Below are 27,913 nucleotides of genomic sequence, written 5' to 3'. Positions count from 1 at the left end.
GTGTGATGACCAGAGGGGGCTCCTCAAAGATCTCTTCCAAATCCACACACACACACCCTCTCAATAAAGACCTTTTCCTGGGGATTCAACTCAAGAGAGCCAGCCTAGGTGTTTTTATTTTTTATTATTATTTTTTAGCCTAAGTGTTTTTGTTGGCGGGTGTGGGCAGCAGCTTGCTGAAACGACTCGAGCGACTCTCCCGAGGTTAAGGGTAAAGTCGGAGTCTCTCTCCCCACCCCCGCCCTCGCCCCCGCCCCCCACAACCCCGCTCAGTGCGGGGAGACAGCGGCCGCAGCAGCTGGCCCCGCCCAGGCTCTGGGGAGCACCTGAGCCTCGAGTGGCGGAGGGGATGGGGAGGGCAGGGAGCCTCCGCCTCCCCGGGCCCCCACCCCGCCGCAGGGGAGGGCGGGAGGAGGATGATTGACAAAGCTGATCAGTGGCTTGGGGCTCGCAGAGGGCGGGGCGAAGGGGGGCCGGCTGAGCTCTCCCCTTAAACGGTTGGGTTGGGCCTCGGGAACGGCCTCCCCCGGCCTCCCGGCCTCCCAGAATGGGTTGTTATGGTAACAAATGACCGAACAGTCCCTTACGAACTGGCCAATGAGAGGGCCCGTCTTTCCCACCGCACCTCTGAGCCCGAGGTGTTGCGAAAGCCCCGGTCGGGGCGGCGAGCGGACGGTGTCCGGACGTTCTGCGGAAGAGCGGGGGCGGGGCGTGTGACGGCACCACGACCAGCTTATCACGTTCGTTCTTGCTCAACGGCCCCGCCCCTTTACCGCACATTTCCCCTCCCCTAGCTCATTTCGCACGACGCAGCGGTTGGGAACACAGACATTTTCGGAGCTGGAGCCGCCTGCGCCGGCGCCATTTTGTGCCTGTGGAGAAAGAGGCTCCAGAGGCGGCTGGAAGTGGACGGAGATCACCCGTGAGAGGGCGGCGTTGCGTACCCGAGGTCCCCCCCGTGTCGTCCCCCAACCCCCCTCCGCGGTCAGCATGTGGTGAGGCCGGAGCCGCGAGAGAGCCGGGGAGAGGAAGCGCAGTCGGCAGGGAGGCGGGGTGTCGAGAGCGGCTTCAGCTTCGGCGGCGGCGGACCTCGGAGGGGGGCCGCGGCGCAATGTCAGAGCCGACGCCGGCCGAGGCCGGTACCGCGGGGGCCCGGGAGGACGCCTGTCGGGATTATCAGTCATCCCTCGAAGACCTGACCTTCAATAGCAAACCGCACATCAATATGCTGACCATTCTAGCCGAGGAGAACCTGCCCTTCGCCAAGGAGATCGTCTCTCTCATCGAGGCCCAAACCGCCAAGGTTTTTATACACCCCGCAGCCTCCTATTCTTCTAATGCTCCCTGATTTTAGTGTCAGCCTCATCCCAGGTCTCGCTTCCATCCAAAGGGGGACAGCGTTCCTCTCCAACCCTCCCCCCCTCCAACTCTGGCTCGGTCTTGGGCCCAGGCTCGAGCGTGGGCCTCTCCTGCGGGGAGGGAGTGGGGCGGGTGAAGGGTGGAGTCCCACTTCCGCTTACCAGCTCCCTATCTAGGCCACCGCATTGTAGAGCCCGACACTCGCTTCGAATAGAGCCCTTGGGGGGGGGGGGGCGGGGACTTGAAGGCAGTTGGTGGTGCGGGGAAGTTGAGAGTTAAAAGGATCTTAAGCCCCTGGGAAGGTGGGGAGTGGTCCCCCCGCCCCCCCGGTTCCCCCTCCCAGAACCCTTTTGGGTGATCTGTGCCGTGTGGGTTGGAAGGAGGTGAAGGGGGACCTGGGAGCGAGCTGCCGGGGGGTGGGCATAGGGCACTGGCCCCGAGTGGAGCAGCCGCTTGTTAGGAGCCCAACATGGCGCCTGCAAAGCACATGATGCAAAAGGGAAGAGAGAAGAAGCCATTCCCTGCCAGCCAGGCAGCTGCTCACACCCGTCAGCCCCGTTTTGGGGTGGGGGCGGCTAGGTAGAACTTCCATTCTCCTCTCGGAGTGCTTTATTCGTCCCCCCAAATGGGAACTTGGGATTGAGGGTGGGGTGTGGGGGGCGGGAGGGAAGGAGGTTTTATCCAACCTGTAGGTGGAGAACTGGCCCATTGGGTAACAAGTACTTGGCAGTTTTTTTTTAAAAGTTCAGTCCCTCCTCTTCCTTCTCTCTTTTTTCCTCCCTTCCCTGATAGCGGAGACGTGCCTTTTCTTCACCCCTTGACAGAAGTGGTCCTCTGCCACCCTATATTTCCCTGTAGTCCTCCTGTTCTGTGCATTCATGTGGGAGTGATATGTCACTTAAAGTTACTGTTCAACTTGGTTATCATAATGAGTTCTAATAGTTTCCCAGCACTACGTTTTAAGTTCTTTTTCAAGCTTGTACTTATGGTTTAGTTTTTTTCTAGTTGTTAGTGATGGAAATGATCAGGATGAGCCTCCTTTTAGCAGAGTGAACCCCTTTTAAAAGGCCACTTTAACAACAACCACCAAATATATTGTTTAGAGGCGGTTTCTGTCTAGTGTAAAACTGAGTGGTCTGACTAATAAATGGTTTTGAAATGTGTGATTGGTATTATAAAATTTGTGAATAAAACATATAAAATATGTATTTGTCTTTTTTATTTACCTTTGTAAGGTGTAGAATCTGCTTCCAAGACTTATTTTTATTTATCTACGTGGTTGTGTGTTTAAACAAAAGTCTTTAAGTGACTTGGGTTCATTCTTTAGGTTCCATCCACTCTTGGGTAAATCCATTCACAAGATACACGGTTTCAGGTGGTCCTTTCATACCTTAATTTAAAGAGGATAAAAAGTAAGGTTTCTTTTTGTGTGTGTGTTTTTTTTTTTTTTTTTTTTTTTTTTTTTTTTTTTTTTTAAGGGCCCGACAAGTTTGTCATGCTCAGTCTGGCAGCTAAAATACAAGCCTTCATTCTCTTTCCTGTGAATGTTGGTGTCAAACAGCTATTGTTCTTTTTTTAAAGTATGAGATTTAAAAAGGAAGCATTCCTCATACTCAACATCCTTTTTATTGATACCACAAACATGTTGGACATGAAAACTTAATTTTTGCCTTGTTGAAGGCTTAACTTGACATTGAATGCCTTTTTTAACAAATGAAACCACTTGCATTTTTAAAAAATAACATTGATTTTTAAAATCTAAATACCTAGTATTTGGGGGGATTACTAATATTCCACAGAACCTAATATTTAGTAGCTCAGGTTGTCACTCAAGTTTCTTTGCTGGGTTTTATGGATCCTGAAGATCTTCGAGAAGTGAAAAGTAAATGCTGAATATAGTGGTCACATTAAAACTTGTATTTGTGTATGGCTACACGGAGTGGTGAAAATAGATGGACTATTTGCTGATAAAAGACAGCTAAAAATTTTTTGGCACACGTTTCCTGATTATTTTTGTAAAGCCAGATTGAGGAAAAGATGTAAAAGTCACTTTGGGGAAATACCTTAATCAGGGTTGGGGTTGAGGGTGAGGGGAGGGATTTTCTGTCCTTTGGTAGCAAACTGGCTTGGTTTTGTGTTTCTGGAGGTGGATGTTTGTGTCCTTATTCTCTAGCATCTCAGCATTGCTAAACTTAAGGATTCACACTTAATTTGACTCCTCCCATGAGACAGTAGTGGAAAAATATTACATACAGGATTCACTGTACAATAAAAAATTAGCCTACTGAACAGATTTTGGTTTTATAGAGAGCCTGTTGTTTTCATAAGGATCACAATGACTAAAATGGTGTAAAACATGACATGGTAAGATAAAGACACAGCAATAAAGCATTTGACATGTTGATTCTTAATTTACCCACATGCAGTGGCCTTGTGAACCCTTTTATTAGAAGTACCGGAAAAGAAATTTTTCATACAAGGTTATTCAAAGGTTTCCTTAGTCAACTTTGGTTGTAGTAAAGGTTATCAGAAGCAAGAGCACTTCTACACACTTCTATGGGCAATTGGTTTTGTGAAATATGATGGAATTGTGTACTGCAGAACTGTGAGCCTACCCTAGCTTCAGGTAGCTATGGGTAAGTGTTGTTCAGGGTTAAGATTCCTATACACGTGGGATGGGTAAATGGGGATAATTTTTTTTTTTTTTTTTTTAAATCATGGTTGCTCCTGTGGAGTCGGATTTAACACTTAGTTTATATGGTGTGTCTTAATGCTCCTCAGCAAGTCTGTGAACCTGCTGATGCTTTCTGGAAGCTTGCTGTGCCTTCTAAAGCCAGTGATGGGTAGACATTCCAGTTGAACTGGGGCAACATTTGTTGCTTTGGAAAGGGCCACCTGTATCCGCATCACCACACTGGCTCTGCACAAATTTAGAACCTCTGGTTTGTGCATGTCAGAGGAAAAATAATTTCGACGGAGAGTCCATGCTGTGAAGAAAATCTTCAGGACAAATCCTGGTTTCCAGAGTCAAGTTCAACCTGATTTACATGACTCAGCGGCCGCTCCATCCAGTTTTTCTTGTATCAGTAACAACTTGCACCTTCCTGCAAGTTTAAAAGTGTTTTTTTTTTTTTTTTTGCCATTAACTTCATATGTGAAGTATACTTGATTTCTTTGTACATTGGATTATAGAGAAATAATCCTAATGATTTTACAGGTAACAAAAGCTTCATAGACTTTAACATATAAAATATGCTTATGGAAATTAGGGTTTCTGCCAGAAGTCTAAAAACTTCATTGAGTCTAGGTACACCATTGTTAATGTGGGTCACAAAGCTTATACTTGGATTGCAGAAAATATCTCCCTCCTACTTTTTGGTCACTTAAAACAGGTCTTTATCATATGAACCTGAAATTGAGTGTTAAATGAATATACTAGAGATTAAGGTTTTCTTAATGGTGATTTTGAGCTTATTTTGTATGCTCAGCTAAAGATCACTGTAAGAAATCAGTACTTGATTGACCACAAATGTTTCATAAACGTTAATTTTAAATTATCAACAAAAATAGAGGTCTGTATTGTATGTTTAAAATTCACTTTTAAAAGTATTTTTTGGTGGCAATTCATTATACTAAACTTATCAGTTTCTTTTTATTCAGGCTCCTTCCTCAGAGAAGCTTCCTGTTATGTACCTTATGGATTCTATCGTGAAAAACGTTGGACGAGAGTATCTCACTGCCTTTACTAAAAATCTAGTTGCAACATTTATTTGTGTGTTTGAAAAGGTATATATGCATTTAGAAACATTTGAATTTAAAAAAAAATTGTGTTCCTGATTAAATAAATACTTGCCTTTGTGTTGGGTTTTCTTGGGTGGTGAAATGTTTTTTCTCTTGGACATTTACCAAGTACCATGCTTAAGTTAGCGTTTTATGTTAGATTTTTAACTCATTCTAGGAGTTTTACAATATCCATTCAAGATTAGATGACTTTGCTTTTATTTTTATATTTAAATTTATTTTTGGTGAGGGTATTACAGATGTCCCCTATATTCTCCCCTAGATGACTTTGATTTTAGATGGGCAAAAACATCTGAAGCTATCAAGAGCATTTCAAATTTCATTGTTTACATTTCTGGTGTTAGGTTGTTGGCTATTCCTATCTGGAAAGAAAAAAAGTGTAATTTACCAGTGTCTCTCAACCTGCCATTGATTTCTGAAACTTTCGTGATTTTGTTTGTTTCCTCTTGTTATCCATTCAAGTATGTTTTATATGAATGTTCTAGGTATGTGTGAATAGTGGACCAGTTAATTGCCTTAGGTTATATTGGAAAGACTTTTTAACCTCTTAGTGTTTAGAAGAAAGGTTTGTTAGTTCTAGACCTAGAGATTGTACATTCCTTCAATAACATTGTATCTGGTAGTTTGGTAAATACAGTTATTATGTTGAGGAGGCCAAGGGATTTGCTGAAGTAATTATCTTCCTGTTAGGCTTTATTTTTCAAGTTTAATAAAAGGGCATTTATAAGATAATTAGGTTTAGAGATTGTTTCCTAACAAGAAATCGGTAGTTCTTATATTTAGAAGTACTCGTGTTTGGAGAAAACTTAAGAGTTGTCAGACTAGGAGAATTGGGATTATTTTGAAAGAACTATTATCAGATACTTTTACTTGCTTGTCAGAACAGAAAAAGTAGTTGCTACTTGAGCAATTTTTTCCCCTTTAAATTCCTAGAGAAAATAAATACTGCTAAGTAAGTACATGCAGAAGAAATTTGGAAAGCTGTATTTCAGATTGTGTTAAGGAGCTTGTTAATAGTGTATTGTAGACCTTTTCTAAATACTGCTTACCTGAGCCTAAGGCCTTAAGGAGAAGTTAACTCTGCATTATAGAAGTTGGGGAGCTAAACCAACTTGGCTTCAGTTTCAATATGTTCAGATTCATTTGGGTGTTTGATAGAATATCTTTACTGAATCTAACTGGGCCTTAAGACCTTACAGTTGATGAAAATGACCTTGTAGTATAATTATTATCTGAAGACTTGAATGTAGTCAAGGCTTTATTATCCTGAAGTTAAATACCTTAGGTTTCTCTGATGGCTAATTTAAAAAATAGTTATGCCCATCATAAGCATGAGCAGTTAAGTTATAAAACTAAGCTCATCAGTGGGTAAGATTTTTAATTTTATTAAGGTGCCTTCCACACCACAAATAGTTTGTTGTGAGGTATCAACCGTATTGTATTGCAAAAGATGGGTTAGTGAGATAGTTTTGTCTTAATTTTAACTTTGTACTACCATGTAAATAATTTAAGAAATTTAAGCCATCAGGTAAACTGTTCCCTAGTTTTATGGTCTTATGTTTTGTCCAGAGTAAGAATAACATTAGGAATGCTATTTTAAGACCTAAAATTTGAAAACATTTTGCACTTTTTTTTTCCATGGGTCTCTTTTATTTGGCTATAAGCAAGTGCAAGAAAGTCCATTTATAAGTCTTCTACATCTGCATTCTGGCCATAAGGGACTTTGAGGTTTTTCTGAAGCACATCACATGAGCATCTGTGGGCTCTATCTGCATATAGTAGTTCTTTGTCTCAGTAATCTCAAAGCCAAACTTCCTGTGTAATTGTACTTTTAAAAGTAGAAAGACTTGCCTAGTGGTTTGCTTTCATGAAGGCTAGGTGATGACAATTTTAATTTTTCTAATTTTTTTTTTCAGGGAGAAATTTCTTTAACATTTGTAAACTATATCGAATACTTACTGTTGTACATATATTTATGAATGAGCAGTATGAGTGCTCTATGTAAAGTAGAGACTGATCTAGCTTTATACTTAATATTTAAAACATTCTATAGTGACTTAACAAGCCATAGAATTGTTCTGTTGTTCTAGGTGGATGAAAATACTAGAAAAAGTTTATTTAAATTACGTTCCACATGGGATGAGATATTCCCATTGAAGAAACTTTATGCCCTGGATGTCAGAGTCAATTCATTAGATCCTGCTTGGCCTATTAAACCTCTACCCCCCAATGTGAATACATCTAGCATCCATGTGAATCCTAAATTTTTAAATAAATCGGTAAGTTTTACATGAATGGTGTATAAATAATATTTTCAACTGTCAAATTTTGACTTTTCTAAAATTTCTTGCTAGAAAGAAATATCAAAAATATCCTGTGCTTGAAACAGTTTAAATTTGTTTTTTTCCTCTTCAGGTTCACAGTACATTTAAAAATATGTTCTTGTTTAGGTATAACATATTATCCTTCTTTGGATTTTAAATTCCTGAAAAATTTTCTGTGTGTTTTTAAACATGATTGGCCATTTAAAATTATGGATGGTATTAAGAGATAAACTCATAATTTTCAGTTCCCTCTTAACCTCCTATTTAGCTGTGATACATAGTTATTTAACAAATAATTTTCTCTCATAGCCTGAAGAGCCTTCAACACCTGGCACAGTGGTCACTTCCCCTAGCATCTCCACTCCTCCAATTGTTCCTGATATACAAAAGAATCTTACCCAAGAACAACTAATAAGGCAGCAGTTACTTGCAAAACAAAAACAGTTATTAGAACTTCAGCAGAAAAAGCTGGAGCTTGAACTAGAGCAAGCTAAAGCACAACTGGTAAGTACAGGAAATCTACATTTTAAATATTTCAATCATGTCTTCTGATAGAGAAGTAATTATTTTGTGTTTGAATTCTCTTAACATGTTACTTTTATTCATAGTGTATTTTCCCACTTTTATTTCACAAATTATGGTGCATTAGAGCAGGTTTTTATATCCTTACTGTAAAACTCGAATATAAACTGTACACTATTTTCTTCTCAAGTACTTTTCTATTGGATTGCTATCTTTGTAGGTAACACCTTAGTTTTGTTAACAATTAAATCATGTAGATTTAGTATCAGTCCCAGTATGGTCGGTGTGTTGTGGCAAATGTTTTTGCAGTCTTGAATCTTTTATGAGCTTGTGCTTCATGAGCAGAAGTCAGGTTCCTAGAAGGAAACAAAAGAAAAGCCACCACAAAATTAACGACTAGGAAGATTACATGTTCATATGCACGAATGACCTTATACAAAGTTATTTTACTTGGCACTTAAGTTTGAGAGTGGGAAGTTCATGAAGGGAGTTTTGTACATTTGTTATTAGTGCCACTTTTTCAATCTACCTAGAGATTATATTATAAAATCCCAAAGTAAAGGACTAGTAAGAAATGACAGGCCACATAGGTAGATGAACTTTCTCTTTTCACTTTAATCTCCACTTAAACATTAGACGTATTCAATGTGAAAACAGTATTAAATAAATGGATTTATTGAATAAAGCATATTCTAGATTTCAATTTCTTGATAGATAATCTGCATGTTTTACAGTATTAATATGAACATTTACTTTGTATTTCAGGCAGTTTCTCTTAGTGTTCAGCAGGAGACATCCAACTTAGGTCCTGGATCTGCACCATCCAAATTACATGTTTCACAAATTCCCCCTATGGCAGTTAAAGCTCCCCATCAGATTCCTTTGCAACCTGAAAAAAGCCGTGCAGGTCCATCCTTACAAATTCAGGACTTGAAAGGAACAAATCGGGATCCCCGTCTTAATAGGATGAGTCAGCATTCTTCTCATGGAAAAGATCAAAGTCACAGAAAAGAATTTCTAATGAATACATTAAACCAATCTGATATTAAGACAAGTAAAACTATACCTTCTGAAAAACTAAATTCATCCAAACAAGAAAAAAGTAAATCAGGTGAAAAAATAACCAAGAAAGAACTTGACCAGTTAGATTCTAAATCTAAATCTAAATCTAAATCACCATCACCTTTGAAAAACAAATTCTCTCACACAAAAGACTTGAAAAATCAAGAATCTGAATGCCCAAGGGTGTCTGACATGAGTAAGAGAGATCCAAGATTAAAAAAACATCTTCAAGATAAGACTGATAGCAAAGATGATGATATAAAAGAGAAGAGAAAAACTTCAGAAAAAAAAGATAAAGATGAGCATATGAAATCATCTGAACATAGACTGGTTGGAAGTCGAAATAAAATCGTTAATGGCATTGTACAAAAACAAGATGTAATAACGGAAGACTCAGAAAAACAGGGAACAAAACCGGGGAGATCAAGTACTAGAAAGCGATCAAGATCGAGATCACCCAAGTCTCGGTCACCAATTATACATTCTCCTAAGAGAAGAGATAGGCGGTCACCCAAACGAAGGCAAAGGAGTATGTCTCCAACCTCGACAGCCAAAGCTGGAAAGATTCGCCAATCTGGATGTAAGCAGTCACATATGGAAGACTTTATGCCACCTTCCAGGGAAGAAAGAAATGCTAAGAGAAGTACTAAACAGGATGTTCGAGATCCAAGGCGAATAAAAAAGACTGAAGAGGAACGACCGCAAGAAACTACAAGTCAGCATTCTACAAAGTCAGGCACTGAACCAAAGGAGAATGTAGAAAATTGGTCAAGTTCCAAGTCTAACAAAAGATGGAAATCTGGTTGGGAAGAAAATAAAAGGTAGGATGTTCACATTTTAAATCAAGTGAAATAATATGTGCATTTTAAAATACAGTGTTAACTTAAAAATTGGATAATGTTCATTGGGTGCTGTAATTGTTGCTTTATTTTTTCACTTAATTCTTATGACATCATGGGTTAAATATCATTATTACTCCTATTTTACAGATTAGGAAAGTGAAGTTTAGAAAGGTTAATCTATGTAAGGCTGCATACCCAGGACATGAAAGAATTAGAATTTATCTGATTTTCCTGACTTAAGATCTTGTGCTCTTAATTAACTTTTATGATTACATACAATCATTTTAACTAGATTCTTTGAAAAGGATTCTTAAATATGGTCCTGAGTATTTAAATTTTATGAAGTAACATACTGCTTTTATGGTTTCAGCTTACAACAAGGTGACGACCATAGTAAATCTCCTCATCTAAGGCATAGGGAAAGCTGGTCAAGCACTAAAGGAATTTTGTCACCTCGAGCCCCAAAGCAACAGCATCGATTAAGTGTAGATGCCAATCTTCAGATTCCTAAAGAGTTAACTCTTGCAAGCAAAAGAGAATTACTTCAAAAGGTAGTTACTATGATCCCATGCATTCAATATTGTTTTTGTCTAAATATTTTGTAAGTGCTTTTTATATTTAAAATACTTGATTTCTTTTTATCATCCCATGCAGACGAGTGAACGTTTAGCATCTGGTGAAATTACACAGGATGAGTTCCTTGTTGTTGTGCATCAAATTCGACAGCTATTTCAGTATCAAGAAGGTAAACATAGATGCAATGTACGCGATAGTCCTTCAGAAGAAAATAAAGGTGGATTAAAAAAGAAACCTCTCTTATCTGATGCTGAATTAACCTACTATGAACATAAAGCAAAACTGAAAAGGACACAGGTTCAGCATTCATTTCCAAGACTTGATCTCTTAGATCCTGATATTTTTGACTACCCTTTGACTGATGCCTTGTTGTCTGGAATAGAATGTGAGCCATCCAAAAGTAAACATGCAAGTAGGAATAGTGGAGCACAGTTTGACAGAAAAGAACAATTTAGTGAAAGAGCAAGACGTCTTTCTCCTATATCTGGGAGTCGTTCTTATGCTGAGAATCTTTCACCCCATGAGGGCCGGAGAAGACATGACGAGCAAGTCTCTGCTAAAGGTAGAAAGTTAAATCAGATTATGCCTATTGAATCACACAGCAGTGAAGGGAAAATGAACAGCTAAGTGGGGATGGATTTTTTGTGACTGTTCAGACTACCTTCTTTTGTTTCAACTTGTTTTTCCCTCAGAGGGAAGGGAAGAGAGTTAATACTTATAAAACCAACTATATGTTAGGTATTTTACTAGGTTCTTTATATATGTAATCCGATTTAACCCTCACAACAACCCAGTGAAGTATATATTATCCCCATTTTACAGATAGGAAATAAGACCAGAGAAGTTTAACTTGCTTTAAAAAAATAATTAGTAAGTTGACAGAATGGGGATTTTTAAAATTAACAGGTGTGTCTGACTTTAGAGGGCATCATTTTACCGGCTGTTTTGATGTTGTCTTTTCCCCTCCCCTGTAATGAAGTGAGATAGTTATGGATATTTTTGGATAAGCATTTACATGAATGTAGAAAGATTTGAAGATAATTTTATATAAATTCATATTCAAGGAAAATAATTTATTTTCTTTTTAAAAGGTGTGCGAGAAGAGCAGAGGTCACCATTCAATGATCGTTTTCCACTTAAGCGACCTAGATATGAAGATGCAGATAAACCATTTGTAGATAGCCCAGGATCACGATTCGCCGGCCTTGATACAAATCAGCGACTTACAGCGTTAGCTGAAGACAGACCATTATTTGATGGACCTAATAGGCCATCAGTAACAAGAGATGGCCCAACCAAGATGATTTTTGAAGGACCTAATAAATTAAGCCCTAGAATTGATGGACCTCCTGCACCAGGTTCTCTTCGATTTGATGGGTCACCTGGACAAATGGGGGCAGGTGGTCCTTTGAGATTTGAAGGACCACAAGGTCAGCTAGGAGGCGGGTGTCCTTTGAGATTTGAAGGTCCTCCAGGACCAGTAGGGACACCTCTGCGGTTTGAAGGGCCAATTGGTCAAGCAGGCGGAGGTGGTTTTCGGTTTGAAGGTTCCCCTGGTCTGAGGTTTGAGGGATCTGCAGGTGGTCTACGATTTGAAGGGCCAGGGGGCCAGCCTGTGGGTGGGCTCAGGTTTGAGGTACATCGGGGTCAACCTGTGGGAGGTCTGAGGTTTGAGGGACCTCATGGTCAGCCTGTGGGTGGACTTAGATTTGATAATCCCGGAGGTCAGCCCGTACGTGGACATAGATTTGAGGGGGGTCATGGTCCATCAGGAGCTGCAATTAGGTTTGATGGACCTCATGGTCAGCCAGCAGGTGGGATCAGATTTGAGGGCCCTTTGCTACAGCAGGGAGTTGGAATGAGGTTTGAGGGCCCCCATGGTCAGTCAGTAACTGGTCTGAGGTTTGAAGGACAACATAATCAACTTGGTGGAAACCTTAGGTTTGAGGGTCCACATGGTCAGCCAGGGGTTGGGATCAGGTTTGAGGGACCCTTAGTCCAACAAGGAGGTGGAATGAGGTTTGAGGGTCCTGTTCCAGGAGGTGGACTGAGAATTGAAGGGCCTCTGGGTCAAGGTGGTCCAAGATTGGAAGGTTGTCATGCTTTCAGGTTTGATGGGCAGCCAGGTCAGCCATCACTCTTACCAAGATTTGATGGATTACATGGCCAACTAGGTCCTAGATTTGAAAGAACTGGTCAGCCAGGCCCACAGAGATTTGATGGACCACCTGGACAGCAGGTTCAACTAAGATTTGATGGTGTTCCTCAAAGGCTTGATGGTCCACAACACCAGCAAGCATCAAGGTTTGATGTTCCCCTTGGTCTTCAAGGCGCACGATTTGACAATCATCCTTCACAAAGGCTTGAATCCGTTTCTTTCAATCAGACTGGTCCATATAATGAGCCACCTGGCAATGCTTTTAATACCCCATCCCAAGGACTGCAATTCCAAAGACACGAACAAATATTTGATTCACCTCAAGGACCCAATTTTAATGGACCACATGGCCTTGGAAACCAGAGTTTCTCAAATCCCCTTAGCAGAGCTTCTGGACACTCTTTTGATGAAAAGAATCTTCAAAGTTCTCAATTTGGAAACTTTGGCAATTTACCTGCTCCCATAACAGTAGGAAACATTCAGGCATCTCAACAGGTAAGTCTTGTATTTATTCTAAAATTAGGTTGTGTGGAGATATGAATCGTTTTTAATGTTTTTAGGGTTTGAGGAAGGTCTTCAGGAGACAAGTTCATAGACTGGCAAGTTTTTAATGTACTTCAAAACCCCACATGCTAGGGAAGTGGGAAAAGAGTCTTAGGTCTAAAATTTGCAATTTCATTCAAAAATTGACTTTAGCTATTCCAGTAGCTAGAGAAACCTACTTCTCTCCCTCCCTCCCTCCCTCCCTCTCTCTCTCTCTCTCTCTCTCTCTCTCTCTCTCTCTCTCTCTCTCACACACACACACACACACACACATTCACATTTGCGCACATATTCACACTTTTTATTTTTTAATATGTTTTTATTGATTTCAGAGAGGAAGGAAGAGGGAGAGTTAGAAATATCCATGATGAGAGAGAATTATTGATTGGCTGCCTCTTGCAAGTCCCCCACTGGGGATCTAGCCCACAACCTGGGGCATGTGCCTTTGACCGTAATCAACCTGGGACCTTTCAGTTCACAGGCTGAATGCTCTATCCACAGAGCCAAATTGGCTAGGGCCACACTTTTTTTTTTTTAATGGACTTTTTAGAGTAGTTTTAGGTTTACAGCAAAATTATGCTGTGTAGTATAGATATTTCCTTTATACTTCTTGCCTTCACACCTGGATAGCTTCCCCATTATGTTTTTGTTTGCTTGCTTTAGGCTACAAAGCCAGTAAAGTATATAATTGTGAGGGTGTTTTATAGATCTCTGCTACATTGTAGAACTGTGAGCCTTGATAAGCTTTAAAGTAACCATAGATCTTGTCTTCTTTTTTAAATTTTATTGATTTCAGAGAGGAAGGGAGAGAGCTAGAGAGGGAGAAACATCAATGATGAGAGAGAATCATTGATTGGCTGTCTCCTGCACACCCCACACTGGGGATCGGGATTGAGCCCGCAACCTGGGCATATGCTGTGACCAGGAGTTGAACTGTGACCTCCTGGTTCATAGGTTTGACACTCAACCACTGAACCACACCGGCCAGGCTAAATCTTGTTTTTTAGATTGCTCTTTAAGAACTTCCTTAGTCTGAGTTAAGAAAATCAAGTTGTCTATGCTTTTACAGCCTATGAATATTATTCTTCCTCTCTTCCTACTTAGCAGCACCTTCCCAGTCATTCCAGTCAAATAGAAATATTTAATATTAGTATCAACACAGCAAACCTGTGACTTCCCGCCCAAATGTATTCATTTTATCACCTAAATATGTAGTCACTTGTTGGTATTCTTTTGCACTTGCTAACACTTTCTTACTATGACAAAATCATGTTATACTAGTAACATTGCATGGAAGAAAATGTAAAACTAAAAGAAAGATTTTTAAAATCACATTATAAGCATTACTATTTTTAAAAATATTTTTATTGATTTCAGAGAGGAAGGGGGAGGTAGAGAGAGAGAGAAACATCAAAGATGAGAGAGAATCATTGATTGGCTGCCTCCTACATGCTCCCTACTGGGGATCAAGCCCACAACCCAGGCATGTGCCCATGACCGGAATCAAACCTGGGACCCTTCAGTCCGCAGGCGTACACTCTATCCCCTGAGCCAAACCAGCTAGGGCTTAAATATATTTTTATTGGTTTCAGAGAGGAAGGAAAAGGGGGGGAGAGAGAGAGAAACAGAGAGATACATCAATGATGAGAGGGAATCATTGATTGGCTGCCTCCTACATGCCCCCTACTGGGGATTGAACCTGCAACCCCGGCATGTGCCCTTGACCGGAATGGAACCTAGGACTCTTCAGTCTGCAGGCCGACGCTCTATCCACTGAGCCAAACCGGCTAGGGCACGTGATAAGCATTATTGATAGAAAGCAAACTTCTGTTGATATCCAATAATTTGAAAAAAGAATTGTTCTGCATAGATTTACTCTATTGTGTGTTCTTAAAAAGAATGATATTGGTATTGACATATTTAGGAGTGGGAATTGACTAAGTCTTGCTTGGTACATTATGCTGAATTGGATTTTTTTATATATACATACCACTGAAAGTTAATATGGATACTGAATAAGGCTTATGAATGGATAGTTATTTACATAGCGGAAACATGTTGAAGTCCTACCTCATTCTGAACTACAAATACAGTATTTGTATGCCTGCACAATACTTACTTCATTTTTTTTAACATTCTCTTGATGTCTTTTACAATCTACTTTGTAACCCAAAGTATTATGGCCAAGCAAGATGATCACAAAAGAGTTCAGATTGCTAATTAAAACTGGCTTTTGATACCTGATGTTCAGGAGTTCTGGTCTCATTTTTGTTGCTAACTCTAGCCATTATGACTAAGTATAGGTCACATCTCTGGATGTCAGTTCTTCTATTTGTAAAATAAGAGAAAGCACGAGCAAGTAAAGTGACTTGTATAAGGCCACACAGCTAGTTGTTACTGATACTTCCATGGTGTCTTCAACTTTTCAAAGAAGCTTCACATCCGTTCTCAGTTCTTTATAATTCTATGAAACAGATTTGGGAAGGTATTGTTGTTCCTTTTTTTTGTAGAAAGCCTATAAGTGAAGTGACCCAGTCAGGTTTCACTTGTAAATATTTATTGTAGAAACCAGGCCTTAAGATGTATGTGAATATTTTTATGTGGTAAGTATGTTAAAGTTTTACTTAAAATATGGAACAGATGTTCTTAAAACCAATGTTTCTCTTAAAGGTTCTGACTGGTGTTGCTCAACCAGTACCATTTGGCCAGGGACAACAATTTTTACCAGTTCATCCACAAAATCCTGGAGCATTTGTTCAGAATCCTTCAGGTATGTGCTTGCTGACCTTTGTGTTTTTCAAAAGGCGAATAATTATTGTCTCGTTGAATAGCTACTGAGTTTGTTTACATTATTGATGTGTTCACATAGATCCTATTTACAACTAGGGATGGTTAGCCAGGACTAGTAGCCCATTTAAAAGGGGAGGAATGAAACCTATTGGAAGCTGGAAGGGGGGGGGTGGGGGTGGGCGGGGTGGGGTGCGGGGGAGGGATGTGATACTTATGTTAAAGTGATAAATGGCAAACCTCAGAAATCTCATTATTTGATATTTTATGTATATGTGTGATGATTCAATAAACTTTAAGTAAATACTGGGGATATTGCCTTATAAAGTTGATCCATTTATATGTCTTTATGGGCACTCAAATAATAATTATACCCAACATGTTAAAAGAGTAGGAAAAAAACTGTGTTTCTCTAGCCAGGTACACTGAAAAGCATCTTTGTTACTCTGGGATGAAGCATAATAATATTGTTATGGGTATAATAACAATATTGGATACAAGGGCTTTAAAAATAAATTTTGTTTTTTGAATATATTTTTATTGATTTCGGAGAGGAAAGTAGAGAGAGAAAAGTCGATGTGAGAGAATCATTGATCAGCTGCCACCTGCATGCCCCCTACTGGGGATTGAGCCCACGACTGTGACCTCCTGGTTAGTAGGTTGATGCTCAACCACTGAGCAACACCAGCTAGGCTGTTTTATTTTTGAATCTTCAGAAACATGCTTTAACATGGTACTATTCAGTTTACAAGGTTACGGAGTTGTCCAAATCTTCTGAAGTAACTAGGGAAGTCCTAGCCAAGTACTAGTTTATTAATTAGTTCTTAAACAATGTCATCATAAGGAATTCACTCAATTAATTTGAAAGCTTTTTGTTTTTAATTTCTAGTTTGATTAGGTTAATTAATGTTTTTTGGTATCATTGTAATGAAAGGGAAGGAAAGAATTTGGAATCTAAAGTCAGACGACCAGCCTTGGAATTTCACTCTATTTCTAGATAGGCAGGTTATTACCACAAATCCTCTCTGGGCTTCATTTTCTTCCTCTTTAGACAGAATATGATAAAAGTCAGTATTTGCCAGAAAAATTTTTATAAGATAATCAATGAGATCATATATGCAAAAGTATTTTGTAACTTAAATACATTATATACATTCTAATGTGTTTTACTTTAGAATTTAATTTTTCTTGTTGGGTAGAGGATTTGTTGCATTGAGGTTAGTATGCAAAACTGCAAATTTAAAAACAAAAAGAAGCAAATACTATATATAGTGCCAAACATCTTAGTGTGTTAAAATTATGAATTCATTTTCCTCATAACAATCTAGGAACAATTATTATTACCCTTTTATAGGTAAAGGAAACTGAGGTACAGATAAACAACTTGATCATGTCACACAACTAAAATGTGGGATTTCTAGTTAGGATCTCAGGAGTCTGGTTCCATAGTTCATGTTTTATTTTTTTTTTTTATAGTTCATATTTTTGATCACTAAACTTGGCCATCTGAAGTCATGTAAATAGCTAGTTAGGACTAAGACAAATAATTCTAATGAAAGGTAAATGTTAAAGTAATGTGTGAAATGCTATTGTAATTGATGTCAGGGTTGATTTATTTATTCATTCATGTATTCAGACATTTAATTTGAATAGACATTAATTAGTCTCTGTGTTGAAGGCATTGTGCTAAGTGGAAGAGTATGCAGTGGTTAAGAGCAGGGATTATGGGTATTGTGGATGCAAATTGAATTTCTTCTCATGAAGGAATTTTTGGTGTTCCATAACCTTTTCTAGAAGTGTAGTGAGATGCAGTGACATACAAATACATTGAAATAATCCTATATATTAAGAGGTAATACGCAAATTGACCCTCACTCCGCAATGCCATCACAAGATGGCGGCGTGCACAGTGGGAGCAGGGCTGCGGGGGCAGGGCTGGTGGCCGCTATGCGTGACTTCCGCTGGGGTTCCTGTGGCCCTGCGGGGGTACGGGTTAGGGGGGAGGGTCCCGGCGTTGGCTGCTTCGTGCAACTTCTGCTAGTGCACCACGGGTGTGGGGCCCGGCATCCACTCCTGCCGCCCAGAGGTGTGGGGCATTGGAGCGGCACTCCAGGACTCAGGGCCATCCCATGGCACACTGGCCACGCGGGGCGGGACTCCGGGACTCAGGGCAGTCCCATGGTGCAGTGGGGGGACGGGAGGAGGAGGGGTCCCGGGTCTCCCTCGATTTCATGCGACAGGTCACTAGTACTTTTATAGTTGAGTGAAAGAATCATAATTAGATTAGTGCTTAACAAAGTATGTAATTGAATTGATTCCTTACCAGTGAGCTTAAGGAGATAATTTTTATCTCAATTATTGAAATTTTGATAATCCTCACGCCTATTTAGCAGTAGTTTGAACGGCTCTGCAAGTGCAATAATTCAGCAAAGGTCAGAGTGGCAGGTATACTTGGAGCCACATTGTTCATCTTCCTGCATTATTTCCCCTGGATAGTCATGGGGGGTGGAGGCTGAGGAAGGAGTACTTCCACTTGGGCTTTGAGTATTCATTCCCCACTACCCCTCAGTATAGTCAGAAGATGAGGAATAAAAAATTTTAGATACAGTGGGGCCTTGACTTATGAGTTTAATTTGTTCCGTGACGGAGCTCGTAACTCAAATTACTCGTATGTCAAATCAATTTTCACCATTAACAATGAATTGAATGCTGGGCTGATGTTGTGGCCTTCACTGTGACGTTCACTGCGCCAACTAGCGGTGGGGTATCTGAAGCTGGCTCGTAACCCAAATTTTAGCTCGCAACTAAATTTTAGCTTGGCAAAAAATCGGCCGAGAGACGGCTCGTATCTCAAAAAACTCGTTAGTCGGGACACTCGTAAGTCAAGGCCCCACTGTAGTTGGAAATAGAAGTGGTTAGAAGTGATGTGCTGCATTGCATAGAAGGGAGTATGAGTATAAAGTATCTGTGTTTTTTAGTATTTATCCTAAAGTATATTTTTAAGAGGTGATGATTTACTTACCCATCTGTAAAGTTCATTCTAGGAGCTTTTGATGTAATTTATAGTCATCCTTAACAAGAGTTTGTAAAATTTATTGTTGATAGGACATCTTTAAGAAATCAAGAAAACTTTTCATGTTTAGTGTAATTTATATCTTTAAGTTATTCTTTCATTTTGAGACTCTCATTTTTTTAAAGGAGCCCTTCCTAAGGCATATCCTGATAATCACCTCAGTCAGGTGGATGTAAATGAATTATTTTCAAAACTGCTAAAAACAGGAATTCTCAAATTGTCCCAGCCTGATTCAGCTACAACACGTAAGTATGTTTCCATACTTCATCTCTACAAAGCTCCATTTAGTTATACAGGTGTATGATATAATATTATATAATGTAAGTTATAAAAGTTCTTACTTACAATCATTGAATTTTTAGGGTATACTCTGTTTTTTTGGAAATCTAATAGAATTGGTTTATAATAAAATTATTTTTAAATTTTCTGAGATGGAATTACTAATTTTGTAGTGAACATTATTTCAGTTTATTAACATTTCTATAGATAATGCACAGACTTTTTACTATGTTAATTTAGTTTTTTACAAATAACTTGAATATTGCTGAAGTAAAATTTTGTGAAGATTGACTTTTACAAGGTCAAACCTAATATCACTTAGCAAAATAAGTGATAAATATTTTGGCCAGTAAATAAATAGAAGTTTAGAAGCACTAAATAGACAATATGGGGTTCTCTATTGCTTATAACACTATAGTATTTCCCTATAAAAAAATACATGGAAGAATGGTATTGAGAAATTGGTGTATTTCTTTTCAATTGAAGAAGTAAATGAAGTTGCTGCTCAGCCTCCCACTGAAGAGGAGGAAGATCAAAATGAAGATCAAGATGTTCCAGATCTTACCAATTTTACAATTGAAGAGTTAAAACAGTATGTAATCTAATTTTTTTTCTAATTTTCTAAGATAAAAAGGGCAATGACTTTACTAACAGTGGACATTATTAGTGCTATTAATTTTACCCCTTATATGCCCCTTTTAAAGTCTAGGAAGCCTGTTTTCTTTTTTTTTAATGTTGTAAAATACACATAACATAAATTTAAGGAAGCCTGTTTTTAAATCCCCCTTTGAAATATGTTTGCACAAATACTTAGGCCCAAGGCTTCCCCCAAATTTCTATTTTGTCATATCTGTGTTTGGTGTAACAAATACAGATGGTTTAAATATTAGGTATTTATAATCACTCATCTTCTGTTTTATCTTAATCATTATTTTTTCTTTGTTGATATACTTATGCTTTTGGGGCTAAGAGAATTAAATTTTTGTACTATAGTATTTCAAAAAAATTTTTTTAATCTATTTTCCCTTAATAAGCAATACATAGTCATTGTGGAAAATTAGAAAATAGAAATCAAGAAAATAAAATTACCTACAATTTCCACTTTACTGATAACCACTCTTAACCTTTGGTGCATATCTTTTTATAATTTTCTATTGCCTATATTAGTTATAAAAGAACATTTAAATTCCATGGTTCCTAGCATTTACTTCTCTTATTTTCTTACAATATACATGCATACACAGTGGGGCAAAAATAGAGGTTTACAGTTGTGAGTACACGAATTTGTATTATTTTTAATGATTTATTATATTACTTTCCATCCAAACAACTCTAAAGCTACTTTTGCTCCACCCTAATTTTTCTGGTTTATCATGTTTCTTTTCTTAAAAAGTAATTGAAATTTTTATTGAATTTATTGGAGTGACATTGGTTAATAAAATTGTAGGTTTCAGGGGTGATTTATCACATTTTTTGATTTATCATGTTTAGAAGTCTTTTGAATTTCTGAAAGTGAAGATTTAGCTAGTTCTTTTACTGTTTTACCAATTTTCTTCTACAGTTATATAACCATTTTTTATTAAATCATTCACTATTAATATTATGACACTATTTATTTTGTTTGCTGGTATACAAAGTACTAGTATATTATCCTTTGCTTTATTCTGCTATTTAAAAAATTGTTTGGTGTTCCTAACTTCCCTGTTTGTGGATTTACTTGGTCTGTATGCAATTTCATTCAAAGTAGGGAACCTCTAATTTTAAAAAAAATGATTATTGCTGGTTTCAGTTTCCCATTAGTCTTCTAATTTTTCTTTTTTGTAATCCATACAATTAGTGCTTCTGTACCTCTTCCAGTATTCTTTAGACCAGGGTGGAGCAGTTGAGTTTCTAAGAACTTCAAAAATCTGGAGAGGTGAACTCTAATTATTCTGCCATGTCAGCTTGCTGTGTCTGCCTTGATACTGACACTAGTCTAAGAACAGGCCAACTATTGCTTTATTAGTTAGCACATGGTCATTCCATTTTTAGCCAAAAGGAAATAAGCAATTAGGCCAGGTCTGTCAATAATAGGATAGACTTCATGTTCCAAAATTCACCCAAGTTAAGGAAAGAGTGTCAGTAACATTATTTTGTCACATAATAATGGCATCAGCATTATTAAAATAATAGAAAATGGAAACATTTGTAATTGTCTTTTTTTTTTAAGTCCATTAAAAACTACAGATTCTTTTTTTTGTTTTTTTGAAACAGACGTTATGATAGTGTTATAAATCGACTGTACACTGGTATTCAGTGTTACTCTTGTGGAATGAGGTTTACAACATCACAGACAGATGTTTATGCAGATCACTTGGACTGGCATTATCGGCAAAATAGAACTGAAAAAGACGTTAGCAGAAAAGTCACTCATAGACGTTGGTACTACAGTTTAACAGTACGTAATCCATATGTCTCTGAACTGTCAACCTTTAAATTCTATCATTCTAAAAGTATATTAGTTTAAATCAAGCATGTCAAAGGCTAACACTGGCCAGATAAACAAGGGTTAAGTTTATGTGGGTCGCAAAAAAACAAAAGCTTCAATTTTCATAGAAACATAGGTTTATTTCGATAGAGATATGCTGAATACAAAGGTCTGAAATACATGATTAATCGTTAACATAATAGAACATTTTAATAAAAATTAATATTTCTTCTTGAACATTAACTTACCAGACATTGAATAACTGCACAAATTAATAAGCATAACACAAATAAACCCATTTTTCTTGTTCTCCGAAAGTGAAATATTTCCTGTTGTACACACCAAACAAGTCAGTCCAAGAGTAATGACGTGGCAATTGGCTGCTAAAATATTTGCTGCTACTGTTAGTGGAGAGAAATGGTGCGCCAGTGTATAAGGGAAATGAATGCAGCACGATTATAGGGATCAGTCATTAGTGAACGTTGTAGTTCATTATTAATAATTATGTATAACAGGATATTGTAAAAATTAAGATACAAAATTTTTATTAAAACGTTTCTTACATACCATTATATTGGTTGGGTCACAAATATATTCATTGTGGGCCACATGTGGGCTGCGAGTTTGACATGCTCGGTTTAAATAATTGCTGGGATCTAACTTGTGAATGTTTTGAATAGTATTTGACCTCTAGAATATAAAAGGTTTTTTAAATAAAAGAAATTTGAACAGTATGTATTGTTTTTTGTTGAAATTAGAGAACACAGATTTCTTCTAGGTCTAAAATTCCAAGTTGCTATGACTGATTTTTTTTTAATTGTACATAAAATTTATCTTTTTTAAATTTAGTAGATGTAAGTCTAGAGGCAATGAAAAATTAATATTAAGGTCTAAAGTGTAATTATTGGCTTTATATTGTCTATTAGTTATGGGGCTCAAAGAGAATACATAATTTTATTTACTTATTTTGACTCTTAAAACAAATATTGTTGAAAGAGAACACACAATTTTATTTTATTTTTTTAAATATATTTTTATTGATTTTTTACAGAGAGGAAGGGGAAGGGATAGAGAGTTAGAAACATCGATGAGAGAGAAACATCGATCAGCTGCCTCCTGCACACGCCCCACTGGGGATGTGCCCTCAACCAAGGTACATGCCCTTGACCGGAATCGAACCTGGGACCTTTCAGTCCGCAGGCTGACGCTCTATCCACTGAGCCAAACCGGTTAGGGCGAGAACGCATAATTTTAAATAATATTAAGGTATATTGTAGAAGGCACCCATACCTTTAAGTGGCATTATAATGAGTAATATGCAATAAAAGTTTAGGAACAAACAAAAATATCTTTTAAATCAACTCCTTTTAAGGACTGGATAGAATTTGAGGAAATAGCCGATTTGGAAGAACGTGCAAAGAGCCAGTTTTTTGAAAAGGTGCATGAAGAAGTTGTGCTCAAAACTCAGGAAGCTGCTAAAGAAAAGGAGTTCCAAAGTGTACCGGCAGGGCCAGCTGGAGCAGTGGAGGTAAGAAAAGAATGTTAAATTTTCTACCTCTGGTCATGTCGCTCACTTTAAATAAACATTTATTTACATCTCTCTTTCAGTAATACTAAGACTTCATGTAAGCTTTTCTTTTCAGTTGTACTCTAATATGATTTGACTTGGGGTTTTATAACCACTGTAGTTATTTACGTAATATCTATCAGTGACTGATAGCAGTGAAATGTTTGCTTTTTTTCCGTGGAAGAATGCAAAATTCTGAGAACTTATTTTGTATCTGTTGTATGTCAAACATTGTTTAAACTTTTCAGAAAATTCAAATCCTTCCACTTAATGTTTATGTATTTTTACTCAATGTGTTCTATTAGTACATTTCATTTTATATTACTCTATTTTAGAGTTGTGAAATCTGTCAAGAACAATTTGAACAATACTGGGATGAAGAAGAGGAGGAGTGGCATTTAAAGAATGCCATTAGAGTGGATGGAAAGGTAATTTTCAGTTCTTTATAGGAAGCTTTAAAATTTGTTTTTTTGTAGGGGTAGTTCACCACTTTGAAAGAAACGTTTTAGTTTTTAATAAAAAATGGTATTTCAGAGGTATTGGAATTTAGTCAGTGTTTGAGTTGGAAGGGATCTTAGCAGTCATCTTGTTCTAGACTCATTTATATAAGAGGTTGCATAACTAGTTAATGATAAACCCAGGACTAAGTCTTCTGAATCTAGTTAGTCTTTCTGCCTAACCACACTTCAATATTCTAAATTTCTGTTTCATTGAAACTGTTACTGCCTTGAAAACATACCATGTTACCTACTTAAATGCAGAAAGCCAACTTTAAAGAGAAACCAGGATGAAAAATGTTTTAATCCATTTTTGTAAACAACTGATTTTTGTCTTCTTTCCAAACATAGTTATCTTCTGGTTTAAATTAGAAAAGAAAATCTTACTAGAGTAGCCATTAGAAATGAATATACATGTGAATATCTACTTTTTTTCTTTTTGCTTCAGATTTATCATCCATCATGTTATGAAGATTATCAAAATGTAAGTTCTTTTTGGTTACTGTTCTCATTAACATTGTTATTTTTTGCATCAGAGCATTATTGCTATTTTAATCTTATATTGGAGTCAGATTGATAGAATCTGATTTAAATTTCTTTATTCCTTGCATTCCATTCACTTCAATCATGATGACGTCTTTTACTACAGCACTAGTCATAGAGAAATATGAGGGAAACAGATTTGAAGGATCATGATGGGACTCGGTTTCTAGAATTATGGGTAGCATATACTGCTTTTTTTCTTACATACTTCACTCAGCCTTGTAATATAGGAATACTTTTTAAATGGTCACACATGAAATCTGAAAAAGATATCAATGTGTTTCCCTTAGAAATTCAAACTTTTTTTTTTTTAATAGTGACCATTTTTTTAATCCAAACAATGGAACAGAACATACTGCCTTTCAAATATTTATTTCATGGGTTCAGAGAGGCAGTTTGGTAGATATATGTAGGCCAACAAAAGATTAGGCTTTTTCGTCTTGTTTTGTGGGGAAGCAGGTATTTCAGTTGCATGTGGTATATGAATGTTTCTTTGCCCGTATAATTGTCCTATAAAACTCATTAAATTTTCATTTTGTAGACATCTTCATTTGATTGTACACCATCTCCCAGCAAGACACCAGTTGAAAACCCTTTGAGCATTATGTTGAACATTGTCAAAAATGAATTGCAGGAACCCTGTGAAAGTCCCAAAGTTAAGGAAGAACAAATTGATACCCCACCAGCTTGTACAGAGGAGAGCATAGCAACACCCACTGAAATTAAAACTGAAAATGACACAGTTGAGTCAGTTTAAATAAAATGAAAAAGGTATGTTTTTCTTTTTTAAAAAAGCTGCTGTTTGGATGTAGGTGAAGAATTTTTTACTGTATATATAGAACTATCTATATAAATTTTCTAGCTGAGGCAGGGCCTTCAGCTATCATTTGGTTAATAAATACATTTTAGTATTTGCATATCCTACTGCCTGCACAGTTTCAGGTGCTTGTTGTGTGAAAGTTCTGCAGATGTGTGCAAATTTAACAAAACAAAATTGTTATGTGTAAAAATGTACGATTTTCACTTGTGAAACTGTAAATTATAAATAAAAAATATTTTTGCTACCCATGGAGTGTAATATTTATGCACACCATCAAATAAAGACAGTGTTTCTGTACTTTTTATTGGGTGAAAATGGAATTAAACAGCAACCTCAACAAAAGATTTTTTTCTGGTAGTTCTCATGATTAAAGCAAAGTCTAAGTTTTATCCTTCACAGGGGGGTTGTGAGAGAGCACGGCAGGACTTTTCTCAAATAGGAAAGCCAGATTTGAAAAATTTTTAGAAACAATAGGACATTTATGCATATATATAATTTTAGAAACAATAGGACATTTATGCATATATATATATTATATATATATATCTCCAGCTATAGAGAACCATCCAGATGTCCTTTTTTGAAAAATATCTAATGAAGCAACTTTTATTCTTTAACTTGGACATTGATGCCATCAAATAATTAACGAATATATTTAAGTACTAAAGGTGACTTTTTTTTAATGACATTTTTCAAATTTGTCATAATTTAATGCAGTGAACATATTTCTATTTTAAGTTACAGGGGAGTCTGTAAGAATGTTCATTTGAAACATGGTTAACCTTTTTCATTTGTTGGTTTTGACTGAATTAGATGGATACCATGAGATGTTAATATTCATACATGTAATAAATAGAATGATGGAGAAACTTGGTTTGTGTCTCTTTATTTCTTGAATGGCTTTAGCTTGTGACTTTTCTTCAGCTTTAAAACATGAAGTGGCACTTATGAGCCTTCTATTGGAGGAGATAGGCATATAAAACTAATGAAAATTATAGCTTGTTGAGCGTTTACTATGTGGTAGGCATTGATAAACATTTTACATATATTCCCTAGGACTTAAAAAAATCCTATATGATAGATGGTATCCCCACTTTACAGGTGAAATTGAATCACCTACTTAGGTGTAGAACAAGAACATAGAGCTGGCTTTGCTTCATTTTTGTGAACACTATTTCTATAGTTAAGAAAAATGCTAGGATAGAAATAGGCACACCGAACCTCCTGGAGATAGGTTAAACAAGGCTTTATAAAGATGGTGATAGTTAAGCCTTGGGAGATAGCTAGCAGTGGAGTCCAAATTCCTGAGAAGAGTATCTATGGAGAATGAACAGCAAATGTAAACACTTAATGTGTTTTCAAAAATTAAATTTTGTATGGTTAAAACCCTGATTATGTAGTCTTGGTCATGATAAGGATTTTTTATTACACTGACAATGGAGCCACTAGAAATTTTAAACAAGTAATAATCCTAATCTGCATCTAAGGTTGGCTTTTTATTTTCAAAAAAATTTTGAGAGATTTTCAAATATAGAGAGGTCCATTAAGAAAACTGGTTAACTATGTACTGGACTTTAGATGAACTTTTGAATATACAAGCATGGAAGAAATGCTGGGGTCTGAATTGAAAAATGTAGGAAATTTCCTGTTGTGCCTCTTTTTGGGAAAGCCATCATAGTTTTTATCAAATGCTTAAAAGTACACGACTATCGCCCTGACTGTTGTAGCTCAATTGGTTGGAGCATTGTCCCAAATCCTGAAAGGTGGTGGGTTTGATTCCCAGTTAGGGCACATACCCAGGTTGTGGGTTTAAGAGGTGACCAATGGATGTTTCTCCCTCTCCAAAATCATTAAAAACATACAAAATTAAAACAAAATACATTTCAATTAAAGTATGTGAAGTCAAATGGAAGGTGGCATTTAAACCTAGGATGTATAAAGTAAGAAGTCTCTGGGGGAACATTTAGCTTTGCAGCTAATTGAGAGCAGAATTGAAGTAAAATAGGAAAACCAGTAATGAGGAAAACATTTCAAAGACTGGGTAATCAGGAAAATAGGGGATTGAGAAATATCCCCTAATTATTGAGTGCCAATGCCAGTTGTGATGTGTGGGTAACGGGACAAGATAAGAAATTTAACTGGAGATTGAATTGTGGTTAGAATTCTAAAAACTCATTGGAAAGAAAGGTTGAAGAGATGACCAGTTGTAGCTGGAAAGACTATCGAAAGCACAAGAGAAATTAGCTTCAGAATGAAGGGACAACTTGGCTGGTATGACTCAGTGAACCAGGTCACAGGTTCAATTCCTGGTCAGGGCACATTCCTGGGTTGCAGGCTCTATCCCCACTGTGGGGCGTGCAGGAGGCAGCTGATCAATGATTCTTATCGTTCTCTCCCTCTCCTTTTCCCAAAATCAATGTTTTTTTTAAAAAAAATAGAATGGACAGTATTAAGATGGTCACAGATTTGGGGTCTGGAATTGAGAATTAATTTCTAGTTTTTCTTTGAAGTAGGAGGCTAGATTTAGGGTAGTGATTTAGATGCTTCCCCCTCCTCCAATTAGAGCTGTGCGCTAGAATGACAGTGAGTGTTAAGAATAGATTATCTCTGGAGAGTCACTTAATAGATTCTCATTCAGAAACACCTCTAGTATTTAAGATGCTCCATAATTATACTCAAAACTAATGTCAATT

General features: G+C 37.5%; 1 protein-coding gene across 5 annotated transcripts; it reads left to right on the top strand.

Annotated features, from left to right (window-relative positions):
• The first annotated feature begins 785 nt into the window (after positions 1-785).
• PCF11 (PCF11 cleavage and polyadenylation factor subunit) lies at positions 786-25,466 on the top strand. 5 transcript variants are annotated; one of them, XM_036324822.1, is made up of 16 exons: positions 788-1,303; positions 5,020-5,145; positions 7,251-7,439; positions 7,794-7,988; positions 8,772-9,889; positions 10,281-10,461; positions 10,565-10,655; positions 11,578-13,139; positions 15,858-15,957; positions 19,173-19,292; positions 19,813-19,918; positions 21,580-21,763; positions 23,166-23,321; positions 23,696-23,788; positions 24,306-24,341; positions 24,942-25,466. In XM_036324822.1, exons 1-16 carry the CDS (start codon positions 1,112-1,114, stop codon positions 25,155-25,157), a joined length of 4,665 nt encoding a protein of 1,554 aa, XP_036180715.1. In that variant the 5' UTR covers positions 788-1,111; the 3' UTR covers positions 25,158-25,466. The 5 variants fall into 5 exon arrangements, with proteins under 5 accessions (XP_036180716.1, XP_036180715.1, XP_036180713.1 ...); XM_036324820.1 differs by having other exon boundaries at positions 10,565-10,871; XM_036324819.1 differs by having other exon boundaries at positions 10,565-11,048.
• Positions 25,467-27,913: the final 2,447 nt, after the last annotated feature.

The sequence above is a fragment of the Myotis myotis genome, unplaced genomic scaffold (genome assembly GCF_014108235.1).
Source record: "Myotis myotis isolate mMyoMyo1 unplaced genomic scaffold, mMyoMyo1.p scaffold_m19_p_10, whole genome shotgun sequence".
Lineage (NCBI taxonomy): Eukaryota > Metazoa > Chordata > Mammalia > Chiroptera > Vespertilionidae > Myotis > Myotis myotis.
The sequence above is the reverse complement of the archived record's forward strand: the minus strand, read 5'-3'. Positions and strand labels throughout refer to the sequence as shown.

Coding starts and splice junctions, on each gene's coding strand:
- PCF11 (XM_036324819.1), top strand. CDS start 1,112: ATGTCAGAGCCGACGCCGGCCGAGGCCGGTACCGCGGGGGCCCGGGAG. Junction 1,304..5,019: donor TCGAGGCCCAAACCGCCAAG/GTTTTTATACAC, acceptor CTTTTTATTCAG/GCTCCTTCCTCAGAGAAGCT. Junction 7,440..7,793: donor CTAAATTTTTAAATAAATCG/GTAAGTTTTACA, acceptor TTTCTCTCATAG/CCTGAAGAGCCTTCAACACC.